Genomic DNA, 18444 nt, shown 5'->3' on the forward strand with positions numbered 1-18444 from the left:
TTTAGGAGTATTCTTGGGACATGAAAACTGCACTAATATCCATCTTAATTGGGGTTTTACCACAGATTGCGACACTCCAGCCTGTTTACCTTCAGCTCTGTGTGTTGGCATGGATGCATTGTACACAAACCAACTAGCCAGCAGTTTGCAAAGCTGGGATAGAGATGCATGCCCAAAAGAAAAGCACACTGTTCTGGTATGAAAGAGAAACACAACTACTTTTAAACATTATGAAACACTTGGATTTCAACAATTTTTTGTATATACAAATATCACAATGCCAATCGTTTGAAAATGATGGTTAAAGAAATGAAAGAGGAAGGCTGTGTTTACATTTGAAAAGGTGTGTCAACTATTACTAACATAGCAGAAGCGGTTCTGACCATTTCACTTTTCCATATTTTGGAGTGGCATAGCTGAATGTAAACAGTAATATCAGCGGAGTATTTATTTTGGTTAGCCATATAAACAGCCTGTATGGTCTGTTTCGAAATAAGGGCAAAAAAGCATTTTGATCATCTTAATATAGTGACAGATAATTTAAATTGCACAAACCAACTAAATAATCCTCATGTAGACAATCACATTAACAGAACACAATGAGCAGAGAATGAAATCACACCACCTTTGTGTGTGTTGTAATCTGAGTTTCTCTGGTTTTTTTGTCCAATAGCATGTGTATGTTGAACTACTGTAGTATAAAGAAGTATTTAAACATTAGATGAAAACTTGAACTGCTACTTAAACTGAATCAACAGGAATGCACAACAACATCGGCACGTTATCAGTATTGGCCGATATTTGTTTTAAAATGAAATATTGGTATTTCTTCCAATATGAAAAACAAGTGAGCATGTGCAAAATATCAACCCTGAGTTATTCTGCACAATAAATGAATATTACAAAGTCTGAAAAGCATTGTATTTTATGTCTCCATCTGCTGCTGGGCCAACACAATAAGAGTACACATAATATGATGCTAATTTCACTAAAGAAGAGACTTGATGATCATTCAAATTAGGTGGGGAAAAAAGTGGGCATATAAATATCGGCATCGATTACTGGCCAAATTATATATATATTGACATATTGGATTTTGGCAAAACAAAATTAAAAAAAAAAAAAATACAATATCGTGCATCCCTAACTGAATATTCTGCACAACTAAATGTAGTCAATGAAACAGTAAACTGCACAAACCTATTAAATATTCCTCATGTAGACTAGCAGACACACAGAACACGCACTATCAATAAGGAGTTATTTCCATTATTAGTATTTATAGCTCAAACATTGAACTTAACACCATTTTAGCCTGTAGGTACTTTAAAAGACTTTTTAAAAGAACTAAACCAATGCAGATCAATACAAGTAAATGTTTCATATCAGGTATTTTAGATGCCTTAAAGAGACAGACATCATCCCACGACAGCCTACTGCCCTTCAGATACCTCAGACAACAGTTAACCCAAAACCTAATATCCAGGAGGTTCTATTAGGTCCATAAAAATGTTGTGAGACCCCTGGGTTACCTCTTGGTGGTGCTGATCTGTGTTGCACTGAACCCTGGCGCTTTACCGCTGGAGCCTGGTGCAATTTTCTCTCAGCACAGCTTTGGTCCACAGACCACACTAACAAGCTAAAGCTCAGCGCTCGTCAGAGAGGGAAGCATTTGGACACACACTAGAGGCCTGAAAAATGCAGGTTGTTGGTGTAGCCCTCGTCTTGGACACAATAATTAATCTTCATATCGATCTACCTCCCTGACTTCTGTTGGGACAAGCACAGGAAGCATGACGGAGAACCTGCAGTACGTTTCAGCTCTAAGAGAGGAAGACAGGAAGAAGATTCTTCTCTGCTTTTCCTCCCACCCAGTTAACACACACACACACGCCCACACTCACACACACTCACACACACACTCACACACACTCACACACACTCACACACACTCACACACACTCACACACACTCACACACACTTTATCATCCCATCGACCTCCCTGTGACTCAGGAGAAATTTTATTTGTCTACAAGGGAGAAAACAACCAAACAGGAAGAAATAGATATGTATAGAGTAAGTGGTTTAGAGGCACAAGTTTCACATAAAGCCCAACAACGGAGTCGGATAAACTGAAGGAAAATGGTTATGAGAAGGCAAGGTCAAAACAGTGAAAAGGACAATTTCCACCACAAAAAAAGAAAAAAAGCAATGCTAGTATTTCAGTCCATTTCACCTAACAGCTATAATATTTGACAAGACCTTGTTTGGGACACACAGGTTTCAGAATCCACTTTTTATCTTTGTTTTTTTTCTCCACCAGTTTCCCTGAGGCAAAAGCAGAGTTCAGATGCTCCTCTGACTCTCCCTCCTGCACCAGCTTCTCGTTACCACTGAGCCCCCGTCTGACAAACAGCCCACCAGTCTTTGAAATATGACCCATAAAGCCCAGTGCCACTATAAACCCGGAGCCATGGCTGATTTGTGAATCCAATTACCTCCCTGTCTGTAATGGCTGTGTTCAGTGCCATGATGTGAAGTCAGCTGTTGTCAGCATATGTCCTTAAGGCCACAGCCTCCACGAGGAACGGCATTCAGCATCTACAACAGATCACCTAAATAACCATCTTGATGTATAGCAGTGCAAGAAGGTGGATGGGCTGTTGGGAAACCAAAAACAAAAGTTTAGTTTGCTGGCACCAACACTGAGAGAGGGTCAAAGAGCAGTTAAAGAATTATAGACCTATGCTGATTGAACGCACTGGCAGATAGTGCTGTAAAGTAATGCAGGGCAAGGAGCTAAGGGCATGGATTTCCGGACACTGATCTTGGGGACATTTAGCTCTTGAGATGCTGCAGCATAACTCCATCGACTGAAACCACAAAACTGTCACGCTTTAAGGTGATGTATGTGACATTCAAGGCATTAATACAGCAGCAAACCACTATTTGCTATAGTAGAATTGAGGCGTCCTGAGCAGAGAATGAAGTCACGCCACCTTTGTGTGTATTGTAATCTGAGTTTCTCTGTTTTTTTTGTCCAATAGCGTGTGTATGTTAGTGCATAGGTGTATCCCACTGATGAGCTTCAACAGTCTTAATTAGGACTAGATTGATCAATTGTTAGGCAAACAAGCCTGACACATATGTATCCAAAGATATGTTTGAGGTCTTTTAGAAGCCGTGTTGCCATTGCGTGGTTTGTCCCTCAGAGAGCACAGGCAAGTTAATTTATTCAGTTTTGAAATGTCCTGCTCAGCAATACTGTAGTCACAATTACTTGAAAGCAGTAATAATTTAAGCAAAGCTTGTGTAATGGAATATGTCATTGTTGCCGATATGTCATTAACTGACTTTTTAAAAAGGTCCAGTGTCTAGGATTTAGGGGCAAATTTCGAAAGAAATTGTATATAATACATATACTATAGTCATGTTTTCATGAGTTTATGACTACCTTAAAGTAAGAACCTGCATGCTTGGCACATGGGAGAGTTTCAGTGCTGCAACCTCACCACTAGGTGCCAATAAATCCTACACACTACACCTTTTATTCTTAGACATCAATATCACCTCAAAAATCATGTGTTTTTGGGCTATGCTCTGACAAGGATTTGGAGTTTTTTTATTGCCTTTCCTGAATAGTTTATAGAAGTGAGCCGACAGGAAATACAGACAGAGAGAAAAGCCCCTTGGCCACCAGGATGACCCAGACTCAGCACTTTTGTATAACTACAATTAAACTGCAATAAAGATCCTTCTGTTGTTGTGATGTTGATGTTCTCAAAACATATGTGATAAGCATGCCAAACTGGCTGGTCATACACATGTATTCATACTCAAAACTGGGACAGTGATAGGCTGCTATTCATGATAAATGGGACTTTATGTTGCATCCAACGCTGGGCTACAGGTATTAAAAAAGGTGCCCAACAGCACTTCAAGGAGACATGGTCGTACTTGTTTTGATTCCCACAAAAAACAGAGGTGCAGAGTTGTTTACTACTCCGTTCCATTAGAGGAGATGGAATCGCTTCCAGTGTAGAATCGCAATGCCAGTCAGCCTTGCCAGCATCGGCGCCATTGTGGCTTTAGAACAGTTTCAACAATGCATACCTAATGGTAAAAACAAGGCTGCAGATAAAAGCTATTCTGCATTCGAACAACAAATTGTACAACAGGAAATGTGCAACTTCCCTCCCAAGTGGTGAAAGTCAAGTGTCTGGGTTTTGAACTCGCTGTCCTTAATTCAACTCACCGCTACCACGACACAGAGCTCTCCCTTTGACCCGAATGCCGACCTCAACCGGCATTCCAACGGTCCAAAATAGACAGAGCTATAATTTAAAAGAACCCAACTGAAAACTACACCCCGTTCCCCGGTCAAAATGTTACACTGCAGTTGTATCATCCCCCCATAAATGCTGACCTCCAATTCCTCAGAAAGAGGCAGAAAAACTGAACTAATATTGGCAAGTAAGATGTGCTGAGCGCAGAAAAAGCCTCGCATTTATCCAGCAGCGGGGGTCTGACTTTAGCCAGGCTCAGTGCAGTAAACATGCAACTACAGGGCTTCCTTTGAGCTCAAACACCAAAACCTTTCAGAGCAGTTCCAATGACATTTCAGATTGCACTTTTTTCTCCTGCCCTGTGAAAGCTTCTGCACAGTGGGGATCTGTGAGTGTGAGTTTGTTGATGTAAAATGGAAAGAAATACCCCAAACAAAATTCACCAAAAAAAAAAAAAAAAAAAATGCGTCTTGCAAATGGAAAATTCCTGGGTTACCCAAACTCTTCCCTCTTCCTCTCTACACTGTTAAATCTGACAAGTTGATCTTACTTAAAATAATCTTGGGAACGGGTTCCCTTGAAAGAGGAAAGTAAATGTGATAGAGTGAATTTTGATTGTTTACTTTATATCTAATTGTTAAGTAACTTAAAATGTAGCTGTATTTACTTAATTTTGTGAAGTCTTTACACCTTAAAAATGACAACTGAAATTATTTTTTTCTTTTAGCAATTTCTGTAAACTAGGTTAGTCTGACTTAACTTAAGAGGATGTTAGCAATGATGAAGTTTTGTTTATTTTGTTAACATGTTCAAAAAAAATACAAATACGTCTACTTTGCAACCAGCAGAATACAGATATATAGCACAGTGAACTTGGTTTACTTAAGTTGCTAAAACTTGGATAGACTGATTCAACTTTGAACCCTTAGAAATTGTGCTTGATTTCTTTCAAAAACAAGGAAAAGGTCATCAGCAATGGAAGAAGTAACAATAATGTAACAAAAAATAGCAAGACACTGGATGAGAAAAAGAAAAGCTAAATCTCTAATCTCTATTTTATTATTATTTTTTAAGTAAAATAAACTTTTCAGATTTTACAGTGTAGACGATGGAGGTTGTTTGCTGGATTTAAAAAGCGTTCCTAAAAAAGTGTACAGAGGGCCAAGTTATCAAATAAACATGGCTCAGAATATTAACTTGTTTTGTGAATAGTCAACCAGCTAACCCATGAAAGCATTCTTCAGTCTTTCACAGAGTGGAAAAATGTCTCCGTAAGACAGGCAGCATACAGAGGACCTCTGCTACTCTATTAATAATGCATTCTTGGTTTCATTCTGTCCATACAGTCTGGTACCATTTTGTTTTCATGCTCCTTTTTCCCCCCCTTAAGCCATTCCTTCTTCCCAAAGTAAGAGCCATATAAATGGGCTCTCAGTCTCTATTACAGTAGAGTGATGGCTGCTTTCCAGACAAGCAATCTCCCTGGACACCCCTGTTCTCTGGTCCAAACCACTGAACCATGGTCTCAGCTTTCTCCCTTCTCTCTATGGGGGAAATGTTCAACATATCAATGTGTGGAGGAACAGATTTTGACCGAGAAGGTCAACTCCTACACGACCATATATTCATAGCAGAAAAAGTGTAATAAATGTCGTGAAGTTTCCTGCAATAAATTTGGGTTCCCCACAGATAAATCCGCAGCGCACGCAAAGCTGATTCTTGTGATATTTAAAGAAGAAAACTGCGTAGCACAATGCAACTCCTACATAAAAGTTAGATTTAGTGCCTCAATTTATCATCTGGTGCGAAGGCAGAACATTTATTGTAATACAATCTCTGAGGCAGCAGTGGACACAGGTAACTTCAGAGATGTGCAGCAGCACTGTCCCACGTCCCTCTGGTGATCTATCACGCCACGTGTTGTGCTACTTTCAGCTGCTTCTCTTGGCACCGCTGGTAAGGCGGGAAAAAATGCCACAGTAAAAACAAAAACTCAGGTTCATTCTGTCTCTTGGGATGTCACATTGCCAGGTAGGTGCAATATTTCTATGACTGTTTCAACCAGAGAGTTGTCTTCTTCCATCCCTCAGTGCACTCAAGTGGGACAGTCAGGGAGACGCAGCTATGTGTGTGTCTGCACATTTAAGTGACAGCTATGGATTTCTAAATAAAAAAACAATTTACAGTTTTGCTATCCTACTAGAATAATAAAATCAATTGATTTTCAGTCCACTATGTACATTTTGCTGCAAAACAAATGATTTACACAAAATTAACAGACTCAAAACTCAATCTTACTAGATTAACACAGATGTTGACAAAGTTTTTCCTTTATGTACAGTTGAAAAAAGTTGCAACATCCCATGTTCAATCACAGCCTTGAGCCCCTGTTGCATGTCATACCCCTCCCTCTCTCTTCATTTCCAGTTTAGCCTGTCATCAACTTAAAGGTTAAAATGCCAAAAATGACTCATTAAATACAGATATCATAATACTCATTTCAAGATGTTTGTTACCCAAAGTTTTAATGGAGACAGCAAGTCTGTGTCCACGGATCACCTCAACTTGTTTCAAAAATCAATTAATTAACTTCACACAGTTCAGATTGAGTCCCAGCTAAAGACACAAAACAAAAGAGTTTTAAGAGCCTTACAATTAACGAGTATAAAGGGCTAAATTGATTCAGCACAAGGGAACTAATGTTTACCACTAGATGTAACAGTGGGAGTGCGTGGGATAAATGGCTGCTTATGAGCATTAAACAGAAAACAGAAATTCTGTTTTTTAAGGATCTCTTTGTTAAAACCTGGCAGATAGTCAACATCAAATGTAGAATACATGCCTCCCATGTGTGATTTATCTAACTCCAACACACATGGGACTACACATTACATAGAACGATGAGACCGATGCTGCAGACTGAGGTTTTCATTATATGTTTTTGAGAGTAGATCTGAAAATGTGGAAAAGTTGTAGAGTAACTCCCTGGTGAACGGCACAATCCAGCTTCTTTAAACTGCTCCTCTTTTCTCCACTGCTCAAAAGAAACTGTCAGCAGGGTTTAACACAGCAGCACTGCAGCTGCAATCCCGTCTCACACACGCTGCTCATACACAGCAAATGCAGAATAAGGCTGATGGCTCACTTCATCCTCCATGTAGCTCCTGAACATGCTGTTGCAGAGTCCTTAGCTCCAATTTCAAGGTTCCCTGCGTGGTTGCTTATCATGAAAGTGATTAGAAATGAAGAGCTCTGTCAGTGATATGGTTGGAGCCCCAGAGTTTGGTTGCCTTCAGGCTGCCAAGCTCTCTTAGCTACTCAATACCAGATGGCAGGTTGAACTGCTGCTGCTGCCAACACTGCTGATACTCACAGGGAATCTTCCACACAAACTAATATACTTTTCTTCAACCTGAACAGATTTTAGCCTCACTTTAACGCTGCTGTTGTAATTCAAAAGCCAAACAATTAGACCAAGTCAAATGGGGTTTCTGGAGGGCACACACTAGTGAGCATTAGACACAGGAATAAACAACAATCATTACCCTACATTAGCCTGCCACCGAGATTTAGGATGAGTGGTGAGGCAATGAAACAGTCGTTATTACACCAACAGTCTTAAACATCAGCCAGACAGATGGTGCGCAGGAGAGATAGCACCACACGAAGCGGGGATAACTTGACAAAAAGCAGCCAAGCATCTTGTAAAAAGTGTGTGAAGAAGCATTTACACCGGTTTCCCATCGGGGAGCTTAATAAAGCGTTTGTAATGAATGGCTGTGGTTTCGTGACGGAGAGTTGAGGATAAAACCATGTTTTCCACAATGCTGTCCATGAGCATAGACCACTGAGGACTTTCTCCTTTTCTTCTTAACACCGATTGTAACATACCACACCAACCTTAACAGCTTGGCAACTCTTTTTTTCTTTAAGTAGACAAGAGCTGTGGTGAAAGGAGAAACACTAGGCTTCTTTTTCACTCTTTTCTCACAAAGGAACTTTGCTGATTTATAACCAGCTTTGTATCAAAACAGTGTGGGTAGTATGTCTAGGTTAACTGTGGTAAACTTTCTTCCATCTAACCCGTGCCGAGATATCCCTCCTCCTCCCACGGCAAACCACCAAATCACGCGAATCACATCATTTGTGTTTTGCCAGCTTTTGGGGTTGTTGCTCGAACTAGATTGTTCCTCTGCATTTTTGCATTGCCTGACAACTGTCCCCAACCCTGCAGCCGCTACCACATACTCAAAAAAGTAAATACCTGACCAAGAGACACACCTCTCTCTCCGTCTCTCAAACTCAAACTACAATCAGATCAAATGGTAAAACACGGCAGTGATCAAATAAAAATCAAGATTATGTAACTGCACTGCCTATTTCTCACCTAAAATGTTTTCAGAAACATATTTTAACGCCCTGTTTCGCGCTAATGGTGACAGTTTGTGAACAGGAAGCAGGAGCAACACTGCTTCCTGCACAGTGAAAACGGAGGCTGAAAAAATGGAGATGAAACTGTAAAACTACACAGCGCTGATCACATATAAAAAAAGAATCTGTTTTTGAGTTGCATATTTGTCGCCTCAAGTGTTTTCTCATGTTTTAGTTTACCGTTCACACGGAGCAGTCCACATAATGCCAAGCGCACTGCACTCTGGCAGTTGTAGGTTTTCTACACCTTGAGCAAAACCACCCTTTTCTTCATTTTCTCTTGTCATGTAGCACCAATAAGTATTTGCGTTTCTCTACTGCACAAATAGCGGTTATTACAATCAATAAATTGTCATCCACAGAGAAATGACATTTGTACCACTAGTGTCACGAGTCACAGTGTAAAATAAAAATGTATTGCCTATCACCACAGCAAGACAACTTTGCAATAAAACCATCAAAATGTATCTACAAAAACAAGACTCAAGTCTACACATGACAGTTATTTCACCATAACTTCATCTCTGTCTTTTGATATGATATGCAACACCATCATCCACTGTGGTCAGCTGACAGACTAGAATTTATCACAAATTCATAAGCCAAACAGTAAGAAACAGTAGGAACTTAAGAAGCGATAACTGTACTGACAGCTATGCAACTGTAGCAGCAGACATCTGGGGATATTCTTTTGTGGGAATACATTGATGTCTCAGCAGAAAAATGCATCTATTTAGTGCACTCTGACACGGGAATACAAAGGGCTAAATGTGGCAAGTTGTCTATTCAGTAGCAATGTAAACATTGCCATAAGGGACTCAGCTTGTCACCAATGTCACAAGGTTTCACAGCCCACAAGCTGCAGCTTTAAAGTGAGGGAAAGCATGCAATGGACTTGATAAATATGGCATATAAGTAGACTAACTGATCAACCTGTAGGGTAATTCTGTATTCGGGAAAACAAAAAAAATATCTATTTAGATGTCTTTAAAAGAAGAGGAAAACAAAAGCACAAGTATGCTGGAAAAAAATCCCTTAGACTTAGTCTGAATGAAGCGAGAAACTGCTTGAAACCTGTGGTGAAAAGACTTGTTTTTGCCTTCAACCAGTGTAAAGAAATACTCCAATGATGATACAAAAGAGTTGACACCTTTAATGAAACTAATTCTGAAAGCATAGTGTTACTAGTATGGGTGTAACAGTATAAGACAACAAAATCCTCTTGCTGGGGACTTGGGTAGCATTTTACCCACTGGCAATTTTGGTAAACTATTTTCATTATAAAAATAAGGAACATTTCAAACACTGTGTGGCTATTACACTATACAAACACTGAACAATTTCCCAAAAGGCAACAGGTCACAGTAAGCTATAAAATTGAAAAGCATCCCTCACAATATATATTAGAAAATACCAAATGCAAAGAATAAGAAAAACTAAAATGTGTGCACTAGGACGGGGTTCTGGGCTATGTGTATGTGCAAATGTTTGTTGTGATGACCTTCACACATGTACATGTAGCTAATGGGGGACCACTAAAACAGAATTTGCACTTGTTGGTTCCACACTACGTGCATCAGTCTACAAACAATTCTGCATACAGTTGCATGAACTGAACCATAACCCCCGCACCTTTATGTTGGGGTATGAACACACAAACCGTTACAGCCCTGGTAACTAGACCTGAACAATGTTGTCAAGACAAATTCAGTTCTGTACCCTAATTCTACATCAGTGTTTCTATGATCTTCTTAAAAAAACAAAATTCTCCCTACAGGGGACGATATAGAGGCTCTTCAAGCTCTCCTCTAGTTTTTGTCACATCTATGGTGCTATGAGCTCTTCTACCTTGTAGGGATGGGCATTTTAAGTAACTTCCATATTTGAGTAATTGCATTGAATTACTAAAGAGTATTCAAGTGCCTGCAAAAAAGAAAAAATCTCATGTAAGTTCAGAATGTAAATTAGCCAACAATGGAAAACAACTGCAATTTTTAAAATTTTTTCTTGATCAACTAGGATTCAGTTAGCCTATTAAACCATAAATTGAAAGTAAACAGACAGGGGGACATGAGGGCACTGAAAGAAACAATACACTGCACATGGCTCTACATTAAAATAAGATTTTTATACATTTTAAATAATAAAAATGAAATTCAAAGTTATGGTCATAGGTGTGAGGGACGGCAGCCAGTATTCTATACATTGAACAAATACTGACGTCTAAATGAGTATTCAAGTACTCATGCCCATCCCTAATACCTTGAATAGCTTAGTTAAACACAACAGACAACTGCCAACACACTGCCAAAGCTTAACATGCGGAATTCATATTTTTCACTTTATGCGCAAAAACTTGCCTCGTCAGTAAACTAAAGAGCCTCCTACCTGTCTGCGAGCTCAGCTCTTGAGCAGTCAGGTGAATACAGATGAGCAGACTGAGTCAGTGAACAGCTCTGGGAGTTTGTAATAAGAGTGGATGAAACAGAAGCAAACTGCATTTTCTTTTGAGGTGAAGTGCAAGTGATTGTCAGTGTAAGATAAAAACGAATATATTAGCTGGTCTGCATTCACTTAGCATATTATTTTGTCCTGGAGAACTTCAACTCCATTCAAATACTTACTGCTGGTGAGTGGACATGTATTAATTCCATTCTTGATAATGATGCCCACTCCCAAATTAATAGGCACCACATTATAATGTAAATTTTGTCCGGCAGGTTTAGAATCACAATGCAGTGTTCGCCAGGGCAGTTTTTATGCTTTTTAAATCCAAACTATAAGTATCCTGTATGGGGATATATAAATATATATCTATATATTATACACACACACACACACACACACACAAACACACAAACACACATACATACATATATTTACAGTTTCCAGCGAAAATTGATTCCCCATTTCTAATTCTGAGGGTCTGTCCCACAAAGACATTTGCAGGTCATCTATGACTCATATTTTGTCTAATTTTGTTTCTTACTTTCTCCTTTGTCTTTGTCACTTTTGTTATTTTTCCTCGACAGCTACAGAAATGAGAATCCCACTTAGTAACCACAAATTGTCATGCAACAACTAATTAAGATTTGATTTTCCAAAGCTGCCAAATCTCCTGGTATCGTGCAAGAGTCCGCTCTGTACTCAGTCTTAATTTGTTCTGCAGCACTATCATCCTATGCCAAAGAGAGCTGAAATATTTAAGATCCCTCTCAAGCACTCTACGTAAACCTTTAAGTCTCTCCTCTCTGACAGATCTAAGCAAAGTGCCCCCCCCCCCCGCACCATTAAAGGCAATCTAAAGATGCTCTTCCGATTGATCACAGAGGACGAGTGCACTGTGGAAGTAAATGGCTGTCACAAGGCCTGATGGACCTTTTCTCCCCCAGTGGTCATAGGGAGGCACTCGCCCCCATTCACTCAATTTGATTCAAAGCATGTTTGTGCCTCTGGAAGGGGAGGAAATAGAGGAGAAGGGAACTGATCCGTTCCGTCGGCGTGAGATAAACAACAGTGTAACTGAGAAACAAAAACCTTCAAACACATTTTATCCTCTGGACAAAAGGCACAATGTTATATTTGTCCTAAACTGTACATTTTATCAGGCTATATATTGAATCATGCACTGTGAAATTATTCTTAATACTGCTTGGAACAACTTGGCAATATGCTTAAGTACAAAATGAATTACTTTGCTAAGACGGTCCGCTTCTACATAAAGTATTTAAAGAACACAATGTTTTCTAACACATGAGGCGGGGGATAGGAAAACTAAGTGATTGTATTTTTTATAGCCATTTAGTGACAAACTGCAAATTAATGCCATGAGACTAATCTTTGACAAGTCACTGCTTTTATGAGCTAAAGGAAAGTAGCAATTAGGCTGTGAACACATAAACAACAGAAAAGCTGTGGGACATCAGAGGTAAATTTACCATGACTATAAACAGAGGAAGCTGGCGAGCAGAGTGCCAGAATAAAGCAGAATAAGCAGGTTAATGTGAGAGTTCAAACAGCATCCTCGCTTAATTAGATCCTGTGAGCCCAGAGAAAATGTCCCATTTAAAATCCAGCTATTTATGCGTGGTGGCGATTCGGGAATAAATGGCACGGAAATCTTGGTAGTTTGGATGTCGCCAGCAACTTGCATTCCTGACTTAATTACTTAATCTTACCATTACAACAACAACAAAAAAAAAACTAGCCCATGCATGTTAGGCCTATCCACTACAATGTGATCAACCGAGCTCCCATTATGCAGCTCCAAGTAGAATAGAAACAGGACTGAATAGCATGTGAAAAATATGCATTTCAATAGCAGTAATCCGGCGTCAGCGCGGATGAAATCTATTCTGAAAACTTCAACCATAAACAGCTGCAATAGGCGTGTGTCAGTCAAAATAATAGCCGCCGCTCGCGTCTATTGTGCCGATAAGCAAGTGTAAAATGCGTACAGAAAATTATTGTTGATCATTTATCATCATAAAGCACACCATTACACATCAAGTGCTGAGACGTACGGAATAGCAGCCACAGTGGAGAGAGGCAGCACGGGTCCTTTTTATGCGGTCTCAACAGCTGGTATACGCCCGACAATTACGGACTAAACACGGCATGAAAATCTCTTTCGTTGCTGTTTTAACTTGTATCAAACAACGGAGAGGTGAGCGGTAAAATGTTGCAAATAACTCGGTTACACTGTAGCCTGCAGCAACACAAGTATTCGGTGACAAAAAAGAATCACATCTCCGCTGTCAGCATAAAGACCGTATGAAGGAGGATAAAACTTGAAGCATGTACCTGTGTACTGCAAGAGAAACATTGTCCACACAAGGCGAGGTGCGTTCCTGGTCGGTCGTCTGCTGTAGGACGAAGTGTACGAAGTAAAATCCTTGAATGGAGACGGCGCTTGTCCCTCAGTCAGTCCGCTCCGCTCGGCAGACTGGACTGCAATGAGAGCAGCCAGTCGAAGCGGGACCTTTTAGCTACGGCAGGCGAGCCCGCCCTCACGACGTGCCCGGTTCGCGACTGAAGCAGAATACCAGTTCGCTCAGCGTGCAGGCGAACTGTTCACGCTGCCGTCGCCGGTGTGTCGCTGTACAGTCACCGACTAAACTCCTGCTCTCAAGCTTTTTTTTTTTCTCCGTCAGTCTGCTTTGAGGGCGAGCTCAAGCACGGGTGAACTGTCAGAGGAGGATGTCGTTTTCACAGAGAGCTGCTGCCAAGCTACCCCTACAGCGAACCAGAGGGATCACTCAGTCAACACCTCTCCTGAGCTGAATGCCAAATAAACTACAATTTGGATTTTTTTTTTTTACACCCCCAGAGTTTGTATACATTTTTTTTGACATCTTCTTGGATGCAGCCAAGCAACAAATGCCAAAAAAAGCGAGATAATTTGTCCCAAACTTTTGACAGCTGTGCTCTTAAGAAGGTGTCATTCTGAGGCTTGCCAGTTGGAGGAGGAGAAGCAAAGACATTATCAGTTCAATAGCAGTGCTTAGCAATGCAGACTGTGATGAGAGGCATTCCTGTCACCCCCCAGGCTCAACATACACTCTGTGTGGTTTAAAATAAATACAGTAAGAAAGGACTTGTCCAAGCTGTTGTAAGTGATTAAGGTATTAACTAAAAATAAGTGGGATTCCACTCATTTCTTTTTTCTTTTTTTTTTTAAGCAGTTGTGCCTAAAACTACAGTTAAATTATTCCACAGCCAGAAACCATGGAGTGGTGTTCTCAAGGTGGGGTGATGCTCCCCCTGGCAAAATAATTTGAGGCCAGTAATATTAATAAAAGGCTGTTGCACTCTAATTTTTCAACTATTTTAAAGGTAGTGAGAGGTAAGACAACCTAATGCCACTCCTTGCCATCTTCTGAAGCCATCTCTCTGCCAAGGAACAACATTTTCAACAGTTTTCAAAGGGTCCAATTAACTGTCATCTAAAGATATCTGAATAAATATGGGTTCTTTGGGTACCAACAATTCCCCCCTAAACTTAGGCTTGTTTTCAATAAATGTTTTGTTACTTAACAATTAATGCACTCTTTCTTCATACTGAAGCTATATATTGTTCAGGCCCAATGAAATCAGTTTTGATTGTTTTTTTCAATTTCATTTACATTTTTCTGACTTCTGTCTTTACGATTTAAGTACACATTGTCATCAGAAAGAGTGTCTAATCATGTGGCGAATTAATACATTTTAACCATTCAATGAGAAAATATTCAAAATTTTATGAATATCATTGAACAACAGGGTAGTAGTAGCAGCAGTAAAGGAGGCAAAAGGGGACAAAATTACAATGCACAAAGTTGAAAAATAAATTGACTGATTGATTGATTGATTGAGTGAATAAGATAAGACTGTGTGACATATAATGACCAGTATTTGTTTGCCCATTTGAAAACAGGATTAAGCCATGTTTCTCTGTTGGCTCACAGTGCCCATTCTGATAAATGTATTGTATTGAAGCTTTCAAACCAAATATTTGTGTAATCTTTGGCTCACACAGTCAACAATAAATATGTTTTAAAATGACTGAGGCTTCTCAGGGTGTGAATACAGTCTTGGTTTGATCAACACACAGCCGGAAGATTAATTACACAAAGAAAACAGCAGAGCAAACACTATTATGCTTCCATAATTAGACACAAGCTGTGTACATACAGAGTCATGGAAAATAACGTGCGTGAGAATGATATCTACTGTATCATTGCAGCGGTCAGCTGAGTCATTCCTGATCTCAGAAACTCTCTTCAGTCTGGTTCAGACTGGCTTCTGGAGGAGAAGCTGACATCACCTGTTCAGTGTTAATATGCAGTCTTCTCATGGTAACAGTATGTCAAACAGGTTTACCATTCATTTAAAATTTATATAAGCAGTGTGCTCATTTTGGAAACATTTCAGTTCATACTAAGATTTTTTTTCCTGAGAAAATAAGAACTTTTCCCTGAGTAATTGGTCCTTGGATTAGGAGCATCAATAGGTCAGCATATATGGATTAGCAGCCAAGTAATCAGACACACTTGGCTACAACTAATACAGTCTAATACAACGACTCTGCAATTAATGCCAAACTTATAAATATAATCTGTTTTTGTTGAAAACATTTTAGAGAGATTTTGATTGAGGTGAAACCTGTTTATAAAATGTAGTCTGCACTCATTCATATAAATGTGGTGTACTTGATAAGGGAAACACCTCTCAGTGTCACACAGTACAATTCAATGGCCTCCAAAATGACAATGAAATCGTCGTCTGGAGCCGCACTTGTTCAAACTTTTCATGATTTGAGGCACATGTAAGGCTTTTCATCTATTGAGTATCCCTAAATTTGCTGAAAAGGTTCAAGCGATTTCATCAAGTACTAAAGAAAAGCCACTAAATGGACCTGGAGGTGAGATTATCAAGCTTTCCATCAAAATGTAGCTCAACTTTGAGCTGAATTTTCAGAACATTTATAAGAGAAAACAAAAATTCAGGTGTATTTCCATCCAGTGGTGTTATGCAAATATTAGGAGCTGAGTGCCATTAAACCATTGCAGGATAAGAGTGCAGCAAGAGGACACAATGAAAATAGCACAAGTGGAAAAAAATTAGAAGACATGGTGGAAATATTTACATTTGTTTCCTTTACTAATCTTAGTAACACTATACCAGGTGTTCGTGCAGTTTTAATGATGAAGTGCTAATTTAGGGAGTTAGCAAAGGATAGAGGGACGGCCACATTAAACAAAGTACCTTTTTCATCTTACATATTACTGCCAAGTCATCCACCAAAATTGCATACTGAAGATAATAGCACTAGCATTTATGACATACTGAAATTCTTGTGTCACTGGTGAGGTGTCACTAGAAGCCATAGTGGCCCCCTGACCCAGTAGCAGAGTAGTGTATTAAATGTAGGCTGTTGAAAGTTTAAGTGTTGAAATGGACCACGGATGATTATAATATATAACACTTAATTCATGTCAGGTTAAGGGACGTACAAAATGTTTGTAATGACTGCCATTTGCCTCCACATTGCACATCAAGAAACAATTCAGTCTCCCCATTGCCCTATACATATGTGATGTTTGGTTAGATGTACCTAATAAACTGGCCAATGACTATGTGGTTTCAAACCCAAGAGCTGCATTCAAACATACACATACACACAAGCACGCATCCATATACAAGCTAAAATTGAGGTTGCATAGTTCAGGTCAAAAGGTCTTGGACACGTTTAGAAAATATCTTCAGGATCAAATAATTTTATCCTCTCTTCCCCCACCAATAAGTCTGTTTCCACTGCCATCATAAAATAATTTCAAAGGTAAATAAAAGTATTTACCAAAGGCCAGAGTGCCATTCCCTTTTTCCAGGACTCAAAATTGCTCTCAATTTCCAGTCCACTGTGAAGTCAGGAGAACGCTATTCTACAAACACGGTGTTGGAGTGATTCAAAGTGGAGAAATGACAGTAAGTTACTTCGCTGTGTCTTTCATCTACTGTCAGTAAATATCTACAGTGACTCTCTAAACAGCTTTGATTCATTTAGAAAAATAAACCAGGCTTTTCTTCTGTAAACATCAGTGTTTGCTCCATGTGCACAGTTATTTCCTGGAAATAAAAAATGCATGTTTACAGTCAGCCACTGTTGAAGGATGATAAGGATATACGTATAACGATTATACGATTCAACTCAAATATGAAAAGCAGACTTTAAAGATTATACCACCTGACAACTTCCCTCTGCAGGTACAACTGAACAAAAATATAAACTGGCAGGCAGCTCAAAAACAATGTCTTTTTCTCATCTTACTGAAACATTATATGCAGATTTACTGTTTCAGTTACTGTGATGGCTGACGTCTTCTGGTCGGTTAGTTGATTGGTTGGACTGTAGACTGCATCAAACAGGACAACATAAACATTCAAAATGGGTCCTTGTGTACTTCCTGTTGGAATATTTTGCAATGTATGTGAATGACATGTGGACTGGTACCTGGAGAGGTGCCAGTTTGCCTCCTGGGCACTGCCAAGGTGTCCTTGAGCAAGGCACTGAACCCCCAACTACTCAAGGCACCTGCACATGGGCAGCCTTCTTGCTCTGACATCTCTCCATTTAATTCACCTGTATACTGTAGGTTGTGTTTGTGCATGTGTGTATCTGTTTGTACATAACATTTAAATTACAAAATTGTGAGAACATTGTATTTCCTCTCAATCAATTGTGTCTTCTTCTTCTATATGCTTTTGTCCAAACAAATTCTCACTGACGCTGGCGTTACTTTAACAGGGCCGTGTGTCCACCAAAGAGTTTTTACCATCTGAAAGCCCCAGGTGCTGGAGGCGCTAAAGCTCTTTAGAAGCACAGCATTTTTTCAGATGAGACGCTTTCGTTGCGTCTGGTTGCTATGATACGGGATATCTGCAGAGGTAAAAATGTTGGCACAACATAGAGTACTTGCTCTAGCTCTTGCTCTGGATGAGGAGAAGGCTGAAGCACGTAGAAGTGAAGATGGACCTGCTGGTTTATGTGGCCATCAGTATTCGTTTCTCCCTCGTTGTTGTTGTTAAGCACTTGTACATGCAGAATGTGGCATTTGTCCCGCCCCTCCTCCACTGTTATTGGACAACAGTAAAAAGAGTGACAGTGGCAAGCGCAGCCTTGTATTGATAGAGTGTAAAAATAATGTAAAGGCTGGAGCTCTGGAGGAGTGAGGGGTGGATCTGACT

The 18444-nt window shown here is 39.7% G+C and overlaps 1 protein-coding gene across 3 annotated transcripts in view; it reads right to left on the minus strand.

Annotated features, from left to right (window-relative positions):
- The window catches only part of enox2 (ecto-NOX disulfide-thiol exchanger 2), a 240416-nt gene that overhangs the window by 165346 nt on the left and 56626 nt on the right, over positions 1 to 18444 (minus strand). The window contains exon 1 of one of the 3 annotated variants that reach the window (XM_042492833.1): positions 13522 to 13681. The exons of the other annotated variants lie outside the window; for them this stretch is intronic. Within the exon in view, the coding sequence (XP_042348767.1) occupies positions 13522 to 13543 (22 nt within the window). The 5' untranslated portion in view covers positions 13544 to 13681. Of the gene's footprint in view, positions 1 to 13521; positions 13682 to 18444 lie in introns of those variants that run through there. 3 annotated transcript variants of the gene reach the window in all.

The sequence above is a fragment of the Plectropomus leopardus genome, chromosome 9 (genome assembly GCF_008729295.1).
Source record: "Plectropomus leopardus isolate mb chromosome 9, YSFRI_Pleo_2.0, whole genome shotgun sequence".
Classification (NCBI taxonomy): Eukaryota; Metazoa; Chordata; class Actinopteri; order Perciformes; family Serranidae; genus Plectropomus; species Plectropomus leopardus.